Source organism: Podarcis filfolensis, assembly GCF_964270895.1.
Source record: "Podarcis filfolensis genome assembly, chromosome: Z".
NCBI classification, from domain to species: Eukaryota; Metazoa; Chordata; class Lepidosauria; order Squamata; family Lacertidae; genus Podarcis; species Podarcis filfolensis.
In genome coordinates this window covers 37,328,648-37,349,663 of record NC_139617.1, presented here as the reverse complement: position 1 = coordinate 37,349,663, position 21,016 = coordinate 37,328,648, and the positions used below count along the sequence as shown (strand labels likewise).

The 21,016-nt window shown below is 48.6% G+C and overlaps 3 protein-coding genes across 23 annotated transcripts in view; 1 reads left to right on the top strand and 2 right to left on the bottom strand.

Annotated features, from left to right (window-relative positions):
* The window catches only part of LOC310754753 (FK506-binding protein 15-like), a 70,961-nt gene extending 69,212 nt beyond the window's left edge, over positions 1-1,749 (bottom strand). Inside the window, exon 1 of the mRNA XM_083596969.1 lies at positions 1,471-1,749. Coding sequence (XP_083453095.1) covers positions 1,471-1,613 — 143 coding nt within the window. The 5' untranslated portion in view covers positions 1,614-1,749. The remainder of the gene's footprint in view (positions 1-1,470) is intronic.
* Positions 1,750-1,782: 33 nt separating this feature from the next.
* Positions 1,783-21,016, top strand: part of SLC31A1 (solute carrier family 31 member 1) — a 65,947-nt gene continuing 46,713 nt past the window's right edge. The window contains exon 1 of one of the 2 annotated variants that reach the window (XM_083597080.1): positions 1,783-1,964. In XM_083597080.1, coding sequence (XP_083453206.1) covers positions 1,816-1,964 — 149 coding nt within the window. In that variant the 5' untranslated portion in view covers positions 1,783-1,815. The remainder of the gene's footprint in view (positions 1,965-21,016) is intronic. The other variant, XM_083597082.1, reaches the window with a different exon arrangement.
* FKBP15 (FKBP prolyl isomerase family member 15) overlaps positions 7,186-21,016 on the bottom strand; it is a 32,172-nt gene continuing 18,341 nt past the window's right edge. For 2 of the 20 annotated variants that reach the window (XM_083596956.1, XM_083596949.1), the window contains 12 exons: positions 20,353-20,443; positions 19,142-19,251; positions 17,797-17,904; positions 16,618-16,712; positions 16,131-16,233; positions 13,866-14,037; positions 12,683-12,819; positions 11,994-12,077; positions 11,134-11,241; positions 9,405-10,000; positions 8,575-8,674; positions 7,186-7,717 (listed from right to left, as the gene is read on the bottom strand). In XM_083596956.1, coding sequence (XP_083453082.1) covers positions 7,634-7,717; positions 8,575-8,674; positions 9,405-10,000; positions 11,134-11,241; positions 11,994-12,077; positions 12,683-12,819; positions 13,866-14,037; positions 16,131-16,233; positions 16,618-16,712; positions 17,797-17,904; positions 19,142-19,251; positions 20,353-20,443 — 1,788 coding nt within the window. In that variant the 3' untranslated portion in view covers positions 7,186-7,633. Of the gene's footprint in view, positions 7,718-8,043; positions 8,158-8,507; positions 8,675-9,404; positions 10,001-11,133; positions 11,242-11,993; positions 12,078-12,682; positions 12,820-13,865; positions 14,038-14,885; positions 14,919-16,130; positions 16,234-16,617; positions 16,713-17,796; positions 17,905-19,141; positions 19,270-20,352; positions 20,444-21,016 lie in introns of those variants that run through there. The other 18 variants (XM_083596950.1, XM_083596958.1, XM_083596957.1 and 15 more) reach the window with 17 other exon arrangements.

Sequence of the window (21,016 nt, the reverse complement as noted above, 5' to 3'; positions counted from 1 at the left end):
CCCCACATGCAGCCCCAGGCCCCACATGCAGCCCCAAGCCCCACATGCAGCCCCAGCCCCACATGCTGCCCCAACCCCACATGCAGCCCCAGTCCCACATGCTGCCCCAGACCCACATGCTGCCCCTGCCCCACATACAGCTCCAGCCCCACATGCAGCCCCAGCCCCACATGCACCCACTTTAGGGCAGGAGTTAGAATGCCAAATTGTGACCTGGGAGATCAGGGTTCAGATCCTCACTTGGAGATGAAGCTCACTTTGTGACTCTCTCTTAGTGTAACATCAGCACAGAAGAAGTGGAAACAGAAAGCTAGAATTAAGGTAAAGCTACCCCTGCCCATACGGGCCAGTCTTGACAGACTCTAGGGTTGTACGCTCATCTCACTCTAGAGGCCGGGAGCCAGCGCTGTCCGCAGACACTTTCGGGTCACGTGGCCAGCGTGACGAAGCTGCTCTGGCGAACTGGCACCAGCGCAGCACACGGAAATGCCGTTTACCTTCCCGCTATAAAGCGGTACCTATTTATCTACTTGCACTTAGGGGTGCTTTCGAACTGCTAGGTGGGCAGGAGCTGGGACCGAACGACGGGAGCTCATCCTGCCGCGGGGATTCGAATCACTGACCATGCGATCGGCAAGTCCTAGGCGCTGAGGTTTTACCCACAGCAAGGGAAAATATTTCACCACAGCACAGGCAACAGGCATTTGTATGCAAATCAACCCTATGTACATTCATGGGGAAGTTCAGTTGAATGCAGTGAAGTCTACTCCCCAATAAGTCTTGCTTTTTAAGAATAATCCTCCTTTCCCCATTAACCCTTGGGCCGAACTTCCTAGTCCCAAACTACTACTAAAACATAATGTATTCCCTCACTATACAAAAGGTGTGGGGTTCCTTTGGCCCTCTGGATTGTAGCGCCTAACAGCACGTATTTGCAGACAAACCCCTCTGCATGTGCTCGGAATCACCCTTCGCAAGCCTGCACCCCACATACAGCCCCAGAACCACATGCAGCCCCAGCCCCACACCCACCCCAGCCCCACATGCAGCCCCAGCCCCACATACAGCTCCAGTCCCACATGCTGCCCCAGACCCACATACAGTCCCAGCCCCACACCCACCCCAGCCCCACATGCAGCCCCAGCCCCACATGCAGCCCCAGCCCCACATGCAGCCCCAGCCCCACATGCTGCCCCAACCCCACATGCAGCCCCAGCCCCACATGCAGCCCCAGTCCCACATGCTGCCCCAGACCCACATGCTGCCCCTGCCCCACATACAGCCACAGCCCCACATGCAGCCCCAAGCCCCACATGCAGCCCCAGCCCCACATGCTGCCCCAACCCCACATGCAGCCCCAGCCCCACATACAGCTCTGGTCCCCTCACACAGCCTCGCCCCCTCACGCGGACCGAAAGACACCCGCACACCCCGCATCTCCCCCCACGCAGAGAAGCGCCGCATTCTCACCCTCGCGTCGGACGCTGGAAGGCGTCGTCTTCTTCGTCCATGTCCCCCAACATCCTGACGGCCCCTCGCTCCCCGCGCCCCTCGGCTAAGCCCAAGCCGGGAGGCGAGAGCCGCAAAGTGCGCGGCTGCAACTTCTCGGCCATGGCGCAAGCGCTGGGCTGCGGAAGCGAAACTAGCAAGCCAAAGCGGCCGGCGGCATTCGCGGTCCCCAAACGGGCCAAACTTCCACGCGGAGGGAAGAAACGCGTCCACGGCTACACGAGCGATCAGCTGCTGCCGCTGCCTCGAATTTGGCGGCGGGACTCTTTAAGTTTGACGGAAAGGGAGGGGGACACGGCTGGACCAATGGGAAGCTGGTTTCTGGGAGAGGGAGGCGGGAGGGCGGGTGACGCTCGCTCGAGGCTGACCAATGAGGTGGCGCCTCCGCTCGCCGGGCGAAGAAGGGACGCGTCTGAGGAGATCGAGGGAAGGAGGCGAAGGCGAGGAAGGCGCAGGTAGCTAACTTCCGATTCTTCTCATTGTGCTATTTACACTTTGTCTGGCAAAACACATTTCTTTCTTCTTATTTAGCGTTCTCGTTTTATATCCATAAACTTTCACTATGTACATTCTCCATATTCCAAGATTCATTCTAGGTCTGTCAGGAGATTAACGTCGTCACTCATTTTTAAGATCTTCCTTAAATGTTATCCGATCTTAATTAACTTTTGGTATTGAATTTCCTCCTATTCTCCCTGTTGTTCTGGCAAGTTGTAGATCTTCTATCATTTTTGCTTGCCAGTCCGTTTTTGTGCGGATGATATCACTGTTATAGAACATATAACATCACCTTTCCACTTCCTTGCTATTAAAATCCTGGCTGCTGTGGTTTCATACATAAAGAGGGGTCTGTGGTTTTTCTTAATTTCCATGGACATAATACCTAACAGGAAGGCTTCAGGGGTTTTTTGGAAATGAAAGTTTGAAGATCTTTTAAACTTTAGAGTAAAGAGCAAGTGTGGTGTAGTGGTTAGGAGCGGTAATCTGGAGAACCGGGTTTGCTTCCCCGCTCCTCCACATGCAGCTGTTGGGTGACCTTGGGCTAGTCACACTTCTGTGAAGTCTCTCAGCCTCACTCACCTCACAGAGTGTTTGTTGTGGGGGAGGAAGGGAAAGGAGAATGTTAGCCGCTTTGAGACTCCCTAGGGTAGTGACAAAGCGGGATATCAAATCCAAACTCTTCTTCTTCTTCATCATCATCATCTTCTTCTTCTTATAAATAGTATCCAGAATTCTTTAATCCTCTCGCATTCCCACCACATGTGTATAAAGGTACCAACCCCACTTTTCCACCTCCAAGAAACATCTGAACTGTTTTTGTACATCTTGGCCAATTTGGCCAGGGTTAGGTACCACCTGTAGAACATCTTCATCACATTTTCTCTAAGATTATAGCATGCAGTGAATCTTATATCCTCCTTCCACAGCCTTTCTCACTCCTCCATATATATTGTGTCCAATATCTTGGGCCCAGTGTATCATAACCCATTTTAGTTCCTCCTCCTTGACTTCCCAGTCACTTAAGTCACATTCAAAGCAAATGCTTCCCTCCCCCAAAGGATCCTGGGAATTGTAGCTTGTTCATCGTGGAGCTACATTTCCCAGCTCCCTTAAGCTTAAGTTCCCTGCCTGGCTTCATACACATAATACGTTTAATGCATGTGTCTTTCCCCCAAAGAACCCTGGAAATCATAGTGCACCCCTCACTGGGCTACAGTTCCAAGCACTCTTAAACTAAAGTGCCCAGGGTACTTTGAGGGGAATGTGCTTTAAATGTGTGGCATTTGTGCAACCTGGTTGCATATGCAACATAAATTTAAATTACATTTCCCACCTTCAAGTTCCCCAAACCCTTAACAGACTACAGTTCCCAACATTCTTTTGTCGTGAGGGGAAATTGTGTGCTTTAACAATGTAGTGTGTTCACACCCTCAGTTGCTTTACTGTGTAAGTCGCTTTGAGGTACCTGAATGCAAAAATAATGTGGGATTTAAGAGGTTTGGTTATGCATCTTACTCTAAACACACATGACATGTTGTAGAAAATAATCCAACTCTGGGATCATCTCTTGAGGTTGATTCTTTCATTGAACAAGTAGTGTGCCTTTCATTCCCACACACTGCTCTAGTAATGTTTGCAGCTGAAGCCTACATTTCAAGAAAGTTACAGGAATCAGTGAACAGAAGCATTGCTGATTTTTCTACAATGTCTTATAACAAGCTTGTAAAGCTTGTGTAACCTGGGTAGCCAATTCAAAATTTGTGGTCACCAGAACATGCCCTTGCTACAGAGAGCCTGCTGCACCACTGGAACATGGTGCAAGATGAAGGACAAAGATGCAAGGGTGTGGTATCTTTCCTTATCTCTGCACCTGCATCATCTTCCTCAGAGCCAGAAAGGTAAGACAGAGGTTTGTTTTGGCTCTCTGTTCACACCCGGCAAGTGCAGAACTAAAGCAAGCTGTAGGCTTCTAACCATGTTTGGGACTGCAGAGGGAGTAATTATTTCTATCCCTCAGCGGATCTAATGTCAAAAGAAGGCCTCAGACTTGACTCACTCACAAGAGCACATCTGACTCCTTGCCCTGATGAAGGAAGCAAGCAGGCCTTTTTTCTTCTAATAAAGAGTTAACTTCTCTTAATCTATATGATTTCTTGCTGGCTTGCTTGCTGAGAACCAACTACCACAGAAGGAGCATGGTGTGTCCTCCACCAAAGTACTACCTCTCCTCTAACACCCCCCACACTAATTTCACAGACACAGGTACTGTCCAGCATTCACAATGGCACCCAACATCCAAACATCAATGAAGGCCCCCCACACACACCTTGGGCACTCTTGAGCTGAATCTAGCGATCATATCTCTACTTGTGGCTGAACATATGCCACAAAACAGGCAGTCATGCCAAACTGAAATTTCAGTCTGCCATCTTGATTCAAAATGGCACCCAACATACAAACAGCAATAAGGTCTGCCGCCCCACCCTGGGAACCCTCATGCCAAGTTTAGTATTAATAAATGGAGAGTTGTCCAATTGTATAGAGGGTAAATGGGCAAACCATTTCCCAAAATATCAGTCAGGTCAACATATTCCTCCAGCATGACATAGAAAAAGTGTGGGGGTGGGGTGGGAGGGAGAGTTGGACTCCCCAGAGTTGGAATTAATAGATGGCAGAAAAAGCCAGTGTCTTGTCAATACATAATTCCAATTAAAAGCTGAAAAATCATGAGTCCCAGCTCTTGGGAGCAGGAAAGAAGGGGTTGGGAACGATTCACTGATAAATGTATTTATGCACTGGCTCAATGGGAAAACTTTAGAAATTCCTCGGAAATCACTCATTGTATCAATCTTCTCCATTCCAATGGCATTTAGGACCCAGGGAAGTGATGTATAAGGGGAGGGGTGAGTGAGCCCACCATAATCCCTGAGATGTACAGACACATCTGCAGGGCCTTCCCAAGGAGTCATGGTCAGTGATATCCAGCCACCTCAATCACAATGCCTATCCATCCTATAGTGGGATGAAGCCGGACAAGACAGAGGGGTGTATTTGATTTGACTCAGGGACCAAGGAGCTGTAAATACTTTCCTTTGTACTGGGATGGGAGTAAGTGTGAAAGACTATATTTGTGTGACAGGGGTATGCCTGGATCTCAGGTTCTACCCGAGACCACACCTTTTCTGTGACATATCTATGATGTCTTGATGATGCATCCTGAGATGTATTATGGGAAACTTTAAAATACAGATGTAACCATTGATGGGGGCTTCTGGCTGCTTTGTCTTTGTGGCAGTGGGAAGTCTTGTTGCAACAAGACAGATCAGGCCTAATGGCTGCTGTTTTGTTTCTATCACCTGGCTAAAGTCTCTTGCTTGTGACGCTCAACCTGAACCTATGGGAATCAAGGTTAGGTGATTGTGGGGTGCTCCAAGGACTCCCTGTTACACCTGAAATGGAAGGGTCTGAACTGGCAACCCTGGTGAATAGCCTTTGCTGTTATGTAAGTTTGGAGTGTGTGACAGGTGGGGTGTGTGAAAGAGAGAGAAGCTACGAAGCTCTTTGGTACGATAATTAGAATGTTGGAAGCAGGGCTTTTTTCAGCTGGAACTTGCTGGAACTCAGTTCTGGCACATCTCAGGTGGGCACTATCACTGGCAGAAGAAGGGGTATGTGGGTGCGGGCTGCCCTGGGTGTCATCCCTGTGGGGGAACATCACTGCGCCGCTTCCCTGGGACACTCGCCATGCCTCCCTGGGATGCTCGCCACCCCCCCCCCCCGGGGACACCTTGTCCCTGCAGGTGGCTAGCCCTGCCCCGGAGTGCACAGCACTAGCTCTGGGTACCATTGCCATTCTAAGAGAATGAGGGAGGTGTTCACGGTGAGTTCTGGCACATCTTTTTCTAGAAAAATGGCACTGGTTGCAGACCCTCCAAGTGTCCATATTTACCAGGGATGTTCCTGATTTAAAGATACCATCCTGGTTTATGATTTGATCTTGGAGTGTCCCACTTTTCCTTAGGATGTCCCTATTTTCAATGGAGAAAGTTTGGAGGGTATGGAGTTATCCGTCCCCTGAGCCATCTGAAGGCAATCCTGTATAGGGAAGTTTTTTAAAAAAGTAATGTTTTATGTTTTTATATATGAGACTTCTGGCATGGTGCGCTCAGTGGCGGGTCGAGGGAAAGTGCTCTGCATCAGTGGAGCATGGCCTATCACGGTAAACGGGAACTGGGGAAGAGCGAGGCATTTCACAACACGCTGTGCCTGTGAATACTTTCTTTATCCTGAGCAAACCGTTTTCTATGACTGCCTTTTCGGACTGATGAAGCGTGTAGTGAAACCTGTAATATATCCGGAGAACAGGTCTCCTTTTGCCCACTTGCGTTATTCTCACCAGGGTGGTGGCTTTGATTTGCCTTCCTGTGATTGATCCATGCAAACGGCTTTGTGTTTCCAACTCAAGACCTATTGAAGAACATCTCATCCAGTTCAATCTTTGAAGAACAGCTTTGAAAAACTTTTTCATGTTCTCCAGTGTGCTACCCTTGCCATTGTGGTGGCACAGGGTTGCCATTCTGTGATCGGACTTACGCTACTTGTTGAACGGTTCATTTATCCAGTTTGTATAACGTTTATTGCACATGCAACTTGTTAAGATACAGTTGTACATTTATCCACTCTATGTTTACAGTATCTCCAGGCTTTGTTTTGCACATGGCACCTTAGTATGTTTGTTGCTTGAATGGTTACTAGTCTAGCTCTATTCTAGTTATTATTCTAGTAAATTTGGTTTTATACTTATAAGCCAGTTTGTGGTGGTGGTGTTTTGCTGCATTATTATTACTGTCACCACATTTGATACTTTTGTATATACTTTGTAGTTTTGTATCAGAGATGAGGACCAAGGTATCACCTTCTGCATATCCTGAGTTCACCATTCAACCTTTGGGCAAGCCACTCTCTGTTTCAGCCTCCCCCCCTGAAATACGAAGAGATTACTAATACTGGCCTCCCTCACAGGACTGGGGTTAATTCTTACCATATCAGGTGTATGTACGTGAAGCACCTAAGGTGCCCTATAAATGGTGAGTGGGTTTTTGGCATATATAATCACACAAATACCACTCCCCTTCTTGCCTTGCTAAAGTGAAAGAACTGAGACAACAGGGTTAATTTATTTTAATTGCACTTTATTATTATTATTTTCAAGATCTGGTTTTGCCAAGGTTCAAAACTGGAGGTGAGCTATGGCAAAAGGTTAAGTTTGGTTTCCACAGAGAGGAGCTGTTCAAGGTGATACCCACCGCTACTCCCAGCAGCAGCTGGGTCAAAAGTGTGTAGGGTACAGGTGTGTTCGGCAGTCGTGAATTAAACAGTCAGGACTTTGAAGCTAGACAAAGTCCCAAATTGACATTTACTACCGAGAGAGAGAGAGAGAGAGAGAGTCACCCCTCTTCCTGCCAGCAGCCTCAAAAACCACGAGTTAAGGCCACCAAAGCCCAAATGAGCAATCTGGGGAGGCCCACAGGAAAAACTCCAGCTCCATCCATCTCAGCCCCAGATCAGCAATCACTGAAGCTCTTGAGAAAAGAAAGTATTGCCATGGCATTTGCCAGGCCGCTCATCCCAGCAGGTACAGGTCATCGTCGTCGTCATCATCATCATCATCAAAGAGTGGGGTGGGGGGAGGCCGACCCTTAAGGCTCTGAAACCGAGAGAAAGAAAGGCAGGGTTAGGTCACTGCTGCTTGGCAGAGCAGGCTCTGACTCAGGTGGCCAGCTGAGCAGGACCATCAGCAAGGCAAGCGGGAGAAGGAACCCAAGGATGTGGGCTCTAGCTTTCTCCTAGTAAGTCGCAGGGTTGCCCCTTGTGGGACTCAGCAGGGAGGAAGAGGACAAAACTGGAAGTAGTTGGCTCTGCTGCCTGTCAGTGGCTGTGGCTCCAGCTATTGTTAGTTTTGAATAGTGGGCATTGACCCTAATAAAGTGATTGGACTGATTGGACTGAAAGCATGCTTGAAACATAAATATGAACATGCCACAAAACCGTAACAATACAGTGCCCCTAACAGCCACAGGAAAGATTGGTGGTGCCCTGGTAAAAAAACACCACCACTTTAGTTTATCAAACACCTATTGAGGGCCTCTATGGGTGGCGCTGTGGGTTAAACCACAGAGCCTAGGGCTTGCCAATCAGAAGGTCGGCGGTTCGAATCCCCACCACGGGGTGAGCTCCTGTTGCTCGGTCCTTGCTCCTGCCAACCTAGCAGTTTGAAAGCATGTCAAAGTGCAAGTAGATAAATAGGTACCGCTCTGGCGGGAAGGTAAATGGCGTTTCCGTGCGCTGCTCTGGTTTGCCAGAAGCGGCTTAGTCATGCTGGCCACATGACCCGGAAGCTGTACGCCGGCTCCCTCGGCCAATAAAGTGAGATGAGCATCGCAACCCCAGAGTCGGCCATGACTGGACCTAATGGTCAGGGGTCCCTTTACCTTTACCTATGCCTTCCACCTTAAGCCGTCCCAAATGGCACCATACACCACTGCACCCCCTCAAAGCTCTTACCACCTCTTCCTCGTCGTCGTCGTCTTCTACCAACAGAGTTCCCAGTGCACATGGCTTGGGAGTGGCAACTTTGAAGAAACCACTCTTGTCCTCAAGAAGACTGCAGGAGAAAAAGACAGAAGGAAAAGGAGAGTTGGAGTGATGCAGTGGTTAACGGACCAGAACCCTGGGAGACCAGAGTTCAAATCTCTACTCAGTCCTGAAGCTCATTGGGTAGTGCCTACCTTACAGGGTTGATGTGGGGGTTAAATGAGGGAGTGGGGGAGTGCTAGCACTGATGTCAATGAATGGAGTAGAGGGGTGTTGAGAATTCCATTCCTCCTGTACTGCAGATGTGTGTGGGATTGTTACATGTCACATGTCTGTTTACATTCCAGCACTGATTGTGGGAGTCTTGTGAGAGGAAGTTGAGATATGCTGTTTCCGCTCTGTATAGCTTTTGTTTTTTGCCGCTCTCTCTCCGAGGAAGAAAGACAGAGAGAGGAGCCATGTTTTCTTTGTTCTGTTACGTTTGATTTAATTTGCAATAAATTAGGCTTAGATGTTACTCCTCAAGGCTGAGCTTCTGTTTTGAACTCTGCTCACTGTGTGCTCATGTCCCTGAATATGGGCCACATCAGTGTGACGGGAGACCCAAGGAATGAATCCCAGGCGACGCTGCAGTTGGGGGGAGGCAACAGGCCTCAGCGTTATCACCCAACAAGGGGGAGCCAGGGTCTTCCTTTGTGCCTTAAACCCCATGCTATTAGGGGGTGGGGGTGGGGAGGCACGGAAAGGCAAGAGACTCATAATGGGTACAGTTCCCGTCCCCCTCCCACCCTGGCACAGACCTGGAATCTGCTTCCATGGGGCTGGATGCTGGTCTTGGCTGTGAGGCTCCAGCCAAGTCCTGCTGCTTGTCGGCTAGAGCAGCTTGAGAAGTGGGGCCAGCGGTGTGCTGACTTGCCCCACTCTCCTCCTTGCCCTCTGGACCTGTTGTGGGCCTCTCCATTGGAGGTGCCGTCTCATGCGCCGCTGGATTTGGAGGTGCCAGAATGGCGGTGTCTTTTGTGTCCATTTCACCCTGAGTGCTTGGCCTCTCCTTCTCAATTCTGGCGGAGAGCCTGAGAGGCGGCCTTGCAGTTTGAGCAGAGGCTGCATGAGTTTGTTCAACCGGTGCTTCCGAAGAATGAGCCTCAGGAGCTGCAAAAAGCAGACTGTCTTGGGCTCCTTCGAGAGCGGTGAATGGCGGACTGCTTGAGCTTTCCTTCAGATTAGCCAAAGGAGCGGGGGATGCCCCTGGTGCTGGTTCTCGGAGAGAGTTGCTGTGGGGATCCCCATAAAGGGGTGCGGCACTTGGCTGCTTCCTTTCCGCAGGTCCTTCCTCCTCGGTGCTGCTGCTCCCCCTTTGCTCCTCCTGACTCTCCAGCAGCTGCAGAGTTGTTGTCTGGAACAAGTAGAGGGGAGGGGGGATTATTTGCCACAAAAAAGACTGCAGCCCCTGATGCAAGTACTGTGTAATGGTTGGTCTCTAACCAGGACTCAGGAGACCAGGGTTTGAATCCCTACTCAGCCACACAGGCACAGCTAAGTGACTTTCACTTTGTAGTACCTTAGATACAACCTGTTATTTCTAGAGAGCTGGGCTGCACCCTCTTTGCCGCTCCCATGATTAGTAATATGGGGCTAAATGCCACCCCAATCTCTGACCGGTGCAAGATTCCAGGGGTCTAGGCACTTAGTCTGTGTTTCCTTTGGAAATGAGGCACAGTGTAGACTGTGGTGTCATAATGATATATAGTTTATTTACACCTGAGCCTGTAATGGAGGGGCCCCCCAGCATACACTCCAAGAGAGTCCCGTTTTTCCCATTGCTGCAACCTCTAATTCAAATTGTCAGTCTGCATTGTGCTCTGATCCTGCCTCTCCAGCTTGCTGCATTTAACAGACTGAAAGCCTTTTTTCTTTTGATCTCACCATAGCCAAGTGAAATCCTAAAACTTCCTCCTAACCAAAACTTTGGCACTCTCTTCAAACTCACTATCTCAAAGCTCTGGGTGCGGCTTCACCCATCTGCTGGCTGGTAGAGTGTCTGTCTTGCTGATGGCCCATCTTTCTGTCTGCAGCACATACTGTATACTAAAATTGGATTGATAAAGAGGTTAGCATGGCCTCTGCAAATTGGTGAAGTGTTCCATTTTTTAAAGATGTTTAATGTTTGACTATGTTTTATATATGTGTTGGAAGCCACCCAGAGTGGCTGGGTATAAACAAAATCATCATCATCATCATCATCTTCATCTTCATTATTAGTTCTCTAATGGCCCACCTCTCAAGCAATCTCCTCAACACAGGAAGCGGAGTCCAGCTGTTAAGCGTCTGACTTTCAGTTTCACTCTCCAAGCAGTGATTAAATTCTAACACTTATTAAACCCAGTAGTTATGGGCATCTTGCACCCAAAACTCTGGCACCCAAACTCATGACATTTGGAACCATACAAAAAGGAAGAGAAATGATAGACCAGTTCACTCAATCTGCATCTTATTCAGGTGTCAGGATGCATCTGCCCTGGGCTGTACCTTGATGGTGTTCAGGACGATACCCAGGACCTCCTGGCCGGTATAGGACTCCTCTAAGTTGAACTGGCCCCGCAGGGACTGGAAGACCTCGTTCATGATCTTCTTCACCTGGGGCAGGATGATGCCAAAGAGTCAGAAGGCAGGGAAGCAACACCAGCAAGGACAGTGGGCTTTCAAGAACTTCTGGACAGCCAAATGTGGTGATGATTTCATTTATTCATTTATTTTACAACGAACATACATTATCGGGATAGCATCCATGTGCCAAGAGATGGATGACATTGCATAGTACTGTTCAGACTAACAGGTAAGAACTCCCGATTGAAGTTACAGAAGTGTGGTTTGCGTTGCTTCTCTCTACTGCTTGCCCCCCGCCGCTTTCCTTAACACTTCTTATTTCAAGAGCAGTTCAGGGTTTGTTACAGAGAGAGGAATATATCTGTGTGTATTTTTAGGAGATACCTTATTTGTGAGACTGTAAACTGTTTTAAACTGTTGTTAACTGCTGTTGCCTCTGCCAACCTGGTGCCCTTCCAAAAGTTTGGGACCAATTAGGCAAGCCACATTTCACACTGTACTATGGACAGGGAGTCCAGTGTCTCTCTCTACAGATTGTATACAAGGTAAACTCCCACCCAGCTGCCTGCATAGAATTTTTCAGGGTCTTCCAGTCTTTGACAACATGTAATTTATGAGTTGCTTTTTCAGCTAATGCTAAGCTCTATATACAGTAATGCAGTTCAGTCTCTGCATTACTAAACAGCATCACACTGGCTCACAGCACAGATGTGTAACAAGCCTGTGGGACATGTTAGAACCGCAGACCCTCCATCAAGACGTTTTAAGAGAGCCCCACTGACCTTCCCTTTCACAGGCTCTGGCTGTTCCTGCTGTGGTGACAGCTTCTCGTTCTCTGAGCTTCTTGTGGTTTTAAGCAGCGAAAGCTAGAAGAAAACCAGCATTGACTAAGTGGCAGTCCGCAGACCACAGTTCAGGAGCCCTTGTAATAAACAGTAAGCAGAGAGACCTACGGCAGACATGAGAAGCCAGCAAAGTGAGCAGAGGTGTTTCAAGGACAGGTGGCTCCTGCCCATTGAGGTGGGTGGGGCAGAAGGCAAGGAGCCCAATGACAGGCAGAGCCACATCCTGATTGGCTGTAAGGAAGAAGGCAAGCCAGTGGTGGCTGGGTGAGGGCAGTGCCCTGCTTGCCTAATAGACTAGACTCCACCGACTGACCTCTTGGGGGCCGCCTCCCAAGAGTAAAAGTAGGTGCAGCAGCATACGTTAATTTCCCCACTTGTCCCTTTCAATCCTCCATTTAAGAATGAAAGAAGCCCAGCCAGATGGGGGGGGGGGTATAGATTATTTCATCATTATCTTCATCATTATTATTATTAGATCTTCCAGGGAGGCAAAGAACAGTCAAGGGTGCAAAGCTGGGGGAGAGGGGGAGGGGTGTGGCACTGGGAGAATCCTACGGGTCAGAGAGAGTTTTCCAGGGAGCCACTTCTGGCCTTGGGTGATGACTTTTGCCACCCCTGGGCACTACCTTCTCCAGATTCTCCTTCTTAATGCGGATATCAGCCAGCTCCTCTTCCAGGGCTGCCACCTTCTCATCCAACTTCTTCCCACTCAGCTTCTCCTCCTGGTATTTGCTTTTCATGTCATCAGACGATTTCTGAAGTTCTGTGGAGGTAGGGCACAGAGCCGGTTACAGTGCATGTCCTTGTTTCCATCCACTGCTGTAGCTAAGCCTAAGTACAGCGCCATCTGCACTATATGCGTCAAACATTCACAGCTTCCCACAAAACATTCTGGGAAATGGGAACATTCTCTTAAGGATGCTGAGACGTGGTGGGACCCCCGGTCTGCCACCACCCCCAGCTACAATTCCCAGACTGTTAATCTATGCTGGAAATGGCCACTTAAGCAGGGCTCTCCACTTCTACACAACTATTGGCAGCTGGAACGAACCACACTTCTCAGGATTCCTTGGGAGAAAGCCATGACTGACTGCAGTGGCATGATAACGCTGTATAGTGTGGATGGGGCCTCCGTGTAACTTTAAAGGCATACAGGTGAAACTTGAAAAATTAGAATATCATGGAAAAGTTCATTTATTTCAGCAATTCAACTTAAAAGGTGAAACTAATATATGAGATAACTCATGACATGCAAAGTGAGATATGTCAAGCCTTTATTTGTTATAACTGTGATGATCATGGCATTTATAGACATATCACATGTTTCTTCTCACTCTTACACCGCTCTGCTCTTGCATGCAGGGCAAGGAAGGTGCAGAATCTGCACAAACCCATTTTCTATTATGTTACATTATGTTAATGTACTTATTGTTTGTAAGCTGGAGATTCATTTCAACAAAAAGCAGCATAGAAATACAATCAATCAATTTTGTAGAGATCAGAAGCTTGCCTTTTTTAAACAGATGGAATTAAAGTCAAGAGTCTTTTGGAGATTGTGTGTCTGAGTCTTTAACAGCTACACTGCAGGAGGCCCTAAGGAGCAGGACCTCCAGAGGTTGCTGGACTCCAACGCCCATCATCCCTGGCTACGCTTGCTGGGGCTCATGAGAGGTGAAGGCCAGTAATATTTGGAGGGCCACAGGCTCCCTACCTATAAGCTAAAGAATTTCCTAGGATGATAAAACTACCCTGCATGTGCTTGGATTGTGCTCTTCTGCTATTTCAGCGCCTCCTCTCAGCTTCCCTTACCCGCCAGTTGTGCCTGCAGTTGGTTGACCAGGGCTTTCTGCCTCTCCGACTCTGTCAGGGCTTCATTCAGTTGGGAATGGAGATCTATCTCCTGCTTCTGATGACGGGTCAGCTCCAGCTGGAGCTGGGTGATCTGCGCTGTGGCTTCCGCTAGCTCCTTGGTGACCCTGACCTGCAACGCAAAGGAGCAGAAGGGACAGGAGAACATATGGGGAAGGAGAGCCCACAAGACGTTTCCTGGGAGGATGCAAGAGCTGTGCTTTTGGAGGCTCCCAAATGCTAAGAATGAATCTCCCAGGAAACACCCTGAAGAACTGGTCTACTGGCAAGGCTATGAGGAGCGGGGGGAGGCAGAAGCCTTGGGCTTTTTAGTTAGTTCAGGAGAAAGCATGCACGACAAAGGTGCATAAAATGGAGAGCAGAAAAGATTTCCCCAGAAAATTCAGGACAGACAAAAGAAAGGACATCTTCACACAGCAGAGCTCTCTCCCACAAGATGGAATGAAGGCCACCAAGTTGGATGGCTTTAGCAATGGAGCAGGAAAAGCTATCCACAGCCAGCAGCCACAAGGTCTCCCTCCACCGTTGGAGGCAGCATGCTGTTCCTGGGAATTGCAAGTAGGGTGAGCGCAGATCCTGCTTGTAGGATTCCCTTTTCGGACATCTGGTTGTGAGAATAAGACGGGCTTTGGGCCTGATCCAGCCAGGCAAAAGCACTCAAGGAGGGTGCAATGTAGGACTGGTGAGGGTGCGTGGCTTGGAAGGAGTTTTGAGGGCCAGACACATAGGCCTGGAAGGTGGCCTTTGGGTCCAGGGGCCTGGAGTCCCCCCACCCCTGATTTAGGAAAACCCATTGTCACTGAAGCTGGGATGCCAAAGCACAGAGAGGCTTGGCAACGAGAGACACCTGCAGAAGGTGTGGGGTTTTCGCCTGCTAAAAGTATGAAATGGTGACCTAGAAAGTATGAAGGGAGTAAGGAAGTGCTCAGGTAATCAGGACACCCAAGGACAATGCCTCACCTGGTCCCACCCCTGATCCAGTGGCGGCATGTGCTAGAGAGAAAAGCGGCGACAAGGAGAGGAGAGTTAACACCACCAGAAGCAAGAACAGCAAGAGGGGAAAAGGTTTATCAAAAGAGGCAATGGCATTCTGGGTTAAGCACACTCTGCTTATTCTGTGGTCCAAGGGCTGATTATATCACTCAAAATCCCAGCGGCCTCAGGGTAAGATGCATGGCAGATCCCTTAATGGCAGGGTTTGCACGCTGATGCCCAAGCAAGAACAGGCCACAGCAAACCTGGATTTGCATGCTCTCCCCTTACATCTCCTCCTCTCATGCGGCCAGGAACCCTGACACTTATGCCTAGCCATGGTTTGCTGTGTTGCCTGGTACAATGAGCTGCAGCTAACATCAACTATGGGTAATATCAAACACACCAACTTCAAATGTTTGTTTCAATAAGCTAACTTCAGAAACTAATTCTACTTAACATTAATGGCTGTTCTCAGTCCAGACAACAGAGGAAGCAGCAGTTACCTAGAAGTGGAACTGCTGCATAGGAGGAAGTGAGGGGGGAACTGGCTGCATAGGAGGAAGTGAGGGGGACGTTCACTGTGCTTGCTCACATCATGCCAATCCACAGTTTAGGATGGCATGTGAATGCAGCCAATGAGATCTTACTGTAGACCAATGTGGTGCATTTTTTTCCTTAACCACTCTGTTAGATTTTAAAGGGACATTCTGTTTTCTCTCATATTCAACCTGAGGTGCTTTTCAAAGGATTATCTGAAGCTTATGAATCTTTTACCTGTACATGCGTGTATACCTAGACAGTCGTTTCTTCTACAGTGGTACCTCGGGTTAAGTACTTAATTCATTCATGAGGTCTGCTCTTAACCTAAAACTGTTCTTAACCTGAAGAACTACTTTAGCTAATGGGGCCTCCTGCTGCTGCCGCCGTGCCGCTACTGCACGATTTGTGTTCTCATCCTGTGTTCTTAACCCGAGGTAATATTTCTGGGTTAGCGGAGTCTGTAACCTGAAGCGCGTGTAACTTGAAGTGTATGTAACCCAAGGTAGCACTGTATTTTGTTATTGCTGCTGCTCAGAAACGTAACTTATTTCTGGCCTGCAAGCAAAGGGGAATAGTGAACTGCACTAGCGATTGTGAACTCAAGGATGGGATCCTGGGATAGCACTTGCCCTCCCCACAGCCTCAGTCACTTGGCCTTCCTGTTGTGGCTGTCACACTGCCAGGGCTTACCTTCTCCTGTTCAGCATGTAGGACCCTTGCCTGGGTGTGCTCCATGGTCCTCTGCAGTGAGCTGTTGCTCTGCTCAGATAACAGGTTGCTTTGCTCCACATAGCTGGGGGAGATTTGTTTTTTTACACACGTGAATGTTTGCATGATTTGATACTTTCCACCCTCTCATGTAAAAAAAATAAATCAAGGCAGTATCATATGTAGAGCTCACTTTTCAAAAGCCACCCTAGGAGAGTTTTTACCTTTATATCAGATTGGAACCCTGGTCTCCCAGATCTTACTCTGACCGACCCTCTTAATTGCTACCCCACACTGGCTATATTCCTGTATTCCTCTATTTGTCCATCCAGCCCAGTACTGTCCACTTTGACTGACAGCAGCCTTGGGTTGCCTGGGGATTGAGCCAGGCCACCTGAGCTTTAGGCTTCAGCCACAAATACCAGCTGTTTCTCATAGAGCATTAAAAGTGGGCAAGAGTCTCCCTCACCGTTGGTTGCGGTCAATCAGTTCACCAATCTTATTGTTCTGCTCCTCAATGCGGCTGCTCTTCTCAACGATCTCCTGTTTCAACCTCTCATTTTCCTGTGGCAGAAAGAGCAAAACGGAATGTGTCAGAGCCAGTCCTGGCGTCTACAACTCTCACAATCTCCAGCCACAATCTCTTCCCCAACCTCTCTCGGGGACCCAGATTTGAGGAGAGAAATCCTTGTGGTCTTCCGCCATGGTCATGGACCGAACATGGGCAGTTTGGAGCTGCTCCCCTTTTGCAAGCCTCCTAGGTAAAGTTTATTTAGTAAGCAAATTGTGAGACAGCTGTACTGCATGAAGCCATGGAAGCAAGATACATGGTAAAAGCAAAATACAACACAGAAATCCAAGCTCTGAGAATGAATAAAATCAGTTTCACAAACTCTGATACAATAAGCCCATCTATTCTACTCAACTTTAAAAAACAACACCATTTCAGCAGGTATAAAACTTGATCTTCATAAGTGACATCTCAGGATGGAAAGCCCTCCAAAGCAAGCATGCTTCCAAGAGGCATCTGAACAGCGTCACACTAGGCCCTGGTCTGATTTGGGCTGGAAACTCATTCTGGATGTCTGGAGCTGCAATACTAAAAGCCCAATTGCTGGTGCAGCCTTAGAGGAACTGGAACAGAGGAAGCTCTCTTAGCTCAAGCCAGATAGTTGCGTGTATCTAGCTCAGTGCAGCCTACAACAGGGGCAAAGAACCTCTGCCAGTCCAAAGGCTACCTTGCCTCTGGATCAACTGTCCAGGTGTGGGCGGGGCTAGGGACAAAAGTGGGTGGAGCAACAGATGTGGCTATAATACAGGAGACAAGAAGTCTCTACACCGATTGCTCCACATCCAGGCTGGCAACAAAGACACTTCCAGCTGGCCAAAAGAACTCAAGGAAGGTGCAGAGCAGGAACAGGGAAGGATAGGGCAGCATCTGTGCCCAAGGCTCCCCACTGACTGGCAGCGTCTCCTCCAGGGTTTCAGGCATGGGGTCTCTCTCAGCCCTGCCAGGAGACACCATTAGGGACTGTACCCAGGACCTGTTGCCTGCGAATCACATGCTCTGCCACTTAGCTGTGACCCTTCACCTGAAGGTAAAAGCAAGGTTCTAGTCTTCATGCTCTCAAGTAGACAGGCTCTTTACCTGCAGGATACGCTGGATGTTACTCATGATCATAGAGGTTTCCATGGTAACAGAAGAGATGCCTGGCAGCAAACCGGGGCCAGAGTTTTGCTTCCGCAGTTCCTCCAGCTGCAAGGGGTGTGGGGAGAGAAAGGAAAAACAAAAAGGAGGTGCAGCTTGAAGCATCAGCACACGGGAGAGAAGAAGCCAGATCAGGCCTGGGCCCTTTGAGCTGCTCACTTGTTTGCCAAGGAGAGAAACTGCTGGGAGCGCAGGAACCTGGCTCAGTATCAGACCACTGGGTCCATCTAGCTCAGTGCTGTCAACACTGGCGGGCAACATCTCCCTGGGTTTACAGACTGGGGAGTCGCCCAGTCCTTCCTGGAGACGTCAGGGAGCTAAAATGGAACCTTCTGCATGCAAAGAGGTGCTCCACCACCTAGCTGAAGCAACTTCCCTAGTCCCAAACCTCCCCCCCATCAGAGATTAAAAAGACAATTCACAAGCCTACTATAAAAGCAGCTAGATACAGTTCTCCAAACAGTATGAAACAGAAGCAAAACCTGAAGGTAGATTGATTTATTATTTCAGACAATGTTTATACTGCCTGATATATGTATTTTTTAATGAACATAAAACGCCAAAGTTGTTTAAAAGCCTTAAAACAGTTGAACAACAATCAATATCAGGCAGGCACCTTCACTGTACAGGCAACTCCCCATCTGTGGGCACAGCATTTTTGGCCCTGCACGGGTGCGGGGCAGGCTGACATGCCCAGTGCCTCAGAACGCAAACCCCATGTAAATGGGGAACTGCCTGTACCCTTTTTGGCACATGCTTCTTTAGATCTCTAGAATGCTGATATGTTTCTAATTTATCGCTGGTTTTAATTTTTTGAATATTTAAATTGTTTTTACTAATAATTCTATTGTTTTATTCTTTTTGTAAAGTGCTTTGAGTTTTTTTATGAAATAAAATAATCAACAATACAAAACCAATGAGTGGCACTGTGGGTTAAAACCACAGAGCCTAGGGCTTGCCGATCAGAAGGTCGCCGGTTCGAATCCCCACGATGGGGTGAGCTCCCATTGCTCGGTGACTGCTCCAGCCAACCTAGCAGTTCAAAAGCATGTCAAAGTGCAAATAGATAAATAGGTACCGCTCCGGCGGGAAGGTAAACAGCGTTTCCGTGCACTGCTCTGGTTCACCAGAAGCGGCTTAGTCATGCTGGCCACATGACCCAGAAGCTCCCTCAGCCAATAAAGCGAGATGAGCGTCGCAACCCCAGAGTCAGTCACAACTGGACCTAATGGTCAGGGGCCCCTTTACCTTTACCTTTACCTTTACCCTGAAAGTTCTGTATTACCTTGACTGACAGCTGGTCCATCTTGTCAGCCACCTTCCCAACGGCCAGGCGGATCTCTGTGTTCTGCTGCCGGGTCTCTGTCAGCAGGAATGAACCAAGGTCTCCAGCTGCTGTGACAGGAAAGAAAACTTTGCAAGGTTGTGTTTGTTATTCTTGTTTCAAAATGAGACTGCCAGCAGAAGCAAATACAGTGGTACCATGGGTTACATAGGCTTCAGGTTACAGACTCCGCTAACCCAGAAATAGTACCTCGGGTTAAGAACTTTGCTTCAGGATGAGAACAGAAATCGCGCAGCAGCAGCGGGAGGCCCCATTAGCTAAAGTGGTGTTTCAGGTTAAGAACAGTTTCAGGTTAAGAACGGACCTCCGGAACGAATTAAGTACTTAACCCGAGGTACCACTGTAGAAGTGGACAGGGCGGGAAGAGAGGGGTCACACCAATAAGAAAGGGCAGGGAGAAAAGAACACAGTCGTCCTTGAGCATCTTAACAAGCAGCCGTGAATCTTCTAGGGTGGGGGACTTTAAGGCAACTTAGCTGCCTATTCCCAGCTTTTAAACGGCTGGAATAAGGCAAAAGGAAATGCTTCTTCACACAGTGCAGACTTCGGGAGGAAGTGATGGCCAGCAACTTGGATGGCTTTAAAAGAGGATTGGACAAATTCACGGAGGAGGAGAAGGCTATTGATGACAACCAGCCATGATGTCCATGTTCCAACTTCACAATTGTGGGCAATAAATGCTTCTGAATACCAGCTGCTGAAAAGGGAAAGGATACCAGCTGCAGGAAGGGAAAGGTGCTCAGATCCTGCTTGTGGGTTTCCCACAGGCATCTGGTTGGCCACTGTAAGAAGAAAATGCTGGACTACATGGGTCACTGGCCTGATCCAGTAGGCTGTGATGCTCTGAACGGGGGAATTTCTAACTTTCACTGAGTTAATGCTCAACAGGCAGGATTTCATTTCCTGAGCTACAGATGTAGATGCTCAACATTTACTATCTGTACCAGTTTGGGAAATATGGGTGTCTTAATTAATACTGGTGTGTCACCATTTCTTTCTCTTATTATTTTCTGTTTGCTTTCTTCATATATGGCAAGCCTGCTACCAGACTTTTGGGTTGTCAACAATGTTAATAAAGGGTTTTGCTTTTTTTAAAAAGTTAATGTTTGGAAGCAGCTCCCAAAGCTACCTAGTGCACAGTTTGAACATACCTTGGAAAGGAGCTGGGCACAACCCAACAGGCTGGAGCTGGGAAACTGCGGCACTCACTTGTGGGTAAGCATATGGCATCCCTGCATAAGGCTGAGAACACAGGTGGGGGAGGGAAAGGAGAGTCAGGTGACTTGTCACACTGACCAAACAGACGGCAAAAAGGTCCCCCATTAAAACAGCAGGATTGCTTAAGCCTGCTCTCAAGGGTTAGATGACCCAAAGGCCAAGGACTGCAAGGGATCCTCTCCTGCAAAAGGCAACGATGGACAACCATTTGGACAGCTTTAAAAGAGGATTGGGCAAATCCATGGGGGAGGCGCCTATTGATGGCTACTGGCCTCGACAGCTAATGGCTGGAAGGAGGAATGCTTCTGAATGCCAGTTGCTGGAAACTGGGGGAGGGGAAAGAGCTCTTGCACGCAGGCACTGATTGTGCACTTTGCACTGGGGCATCCAGGTAGCCACTGAGAACAGGTGCCCCCATCTGAACAGGATGCTGGGCGAGATAGGCCATTGGCCTCATCCAGCAGAGGTTCTTCTTACATTCTTCTAAAGATAATCCAATATATATGTCAGGGAACTGCCATCGGAGCCAGAGGCGGAGGGAAGGCTCCAGAGGGATGCCTGAGAGGGTCCCAGTAGGGAGAGAGGCAGCCCATCTGC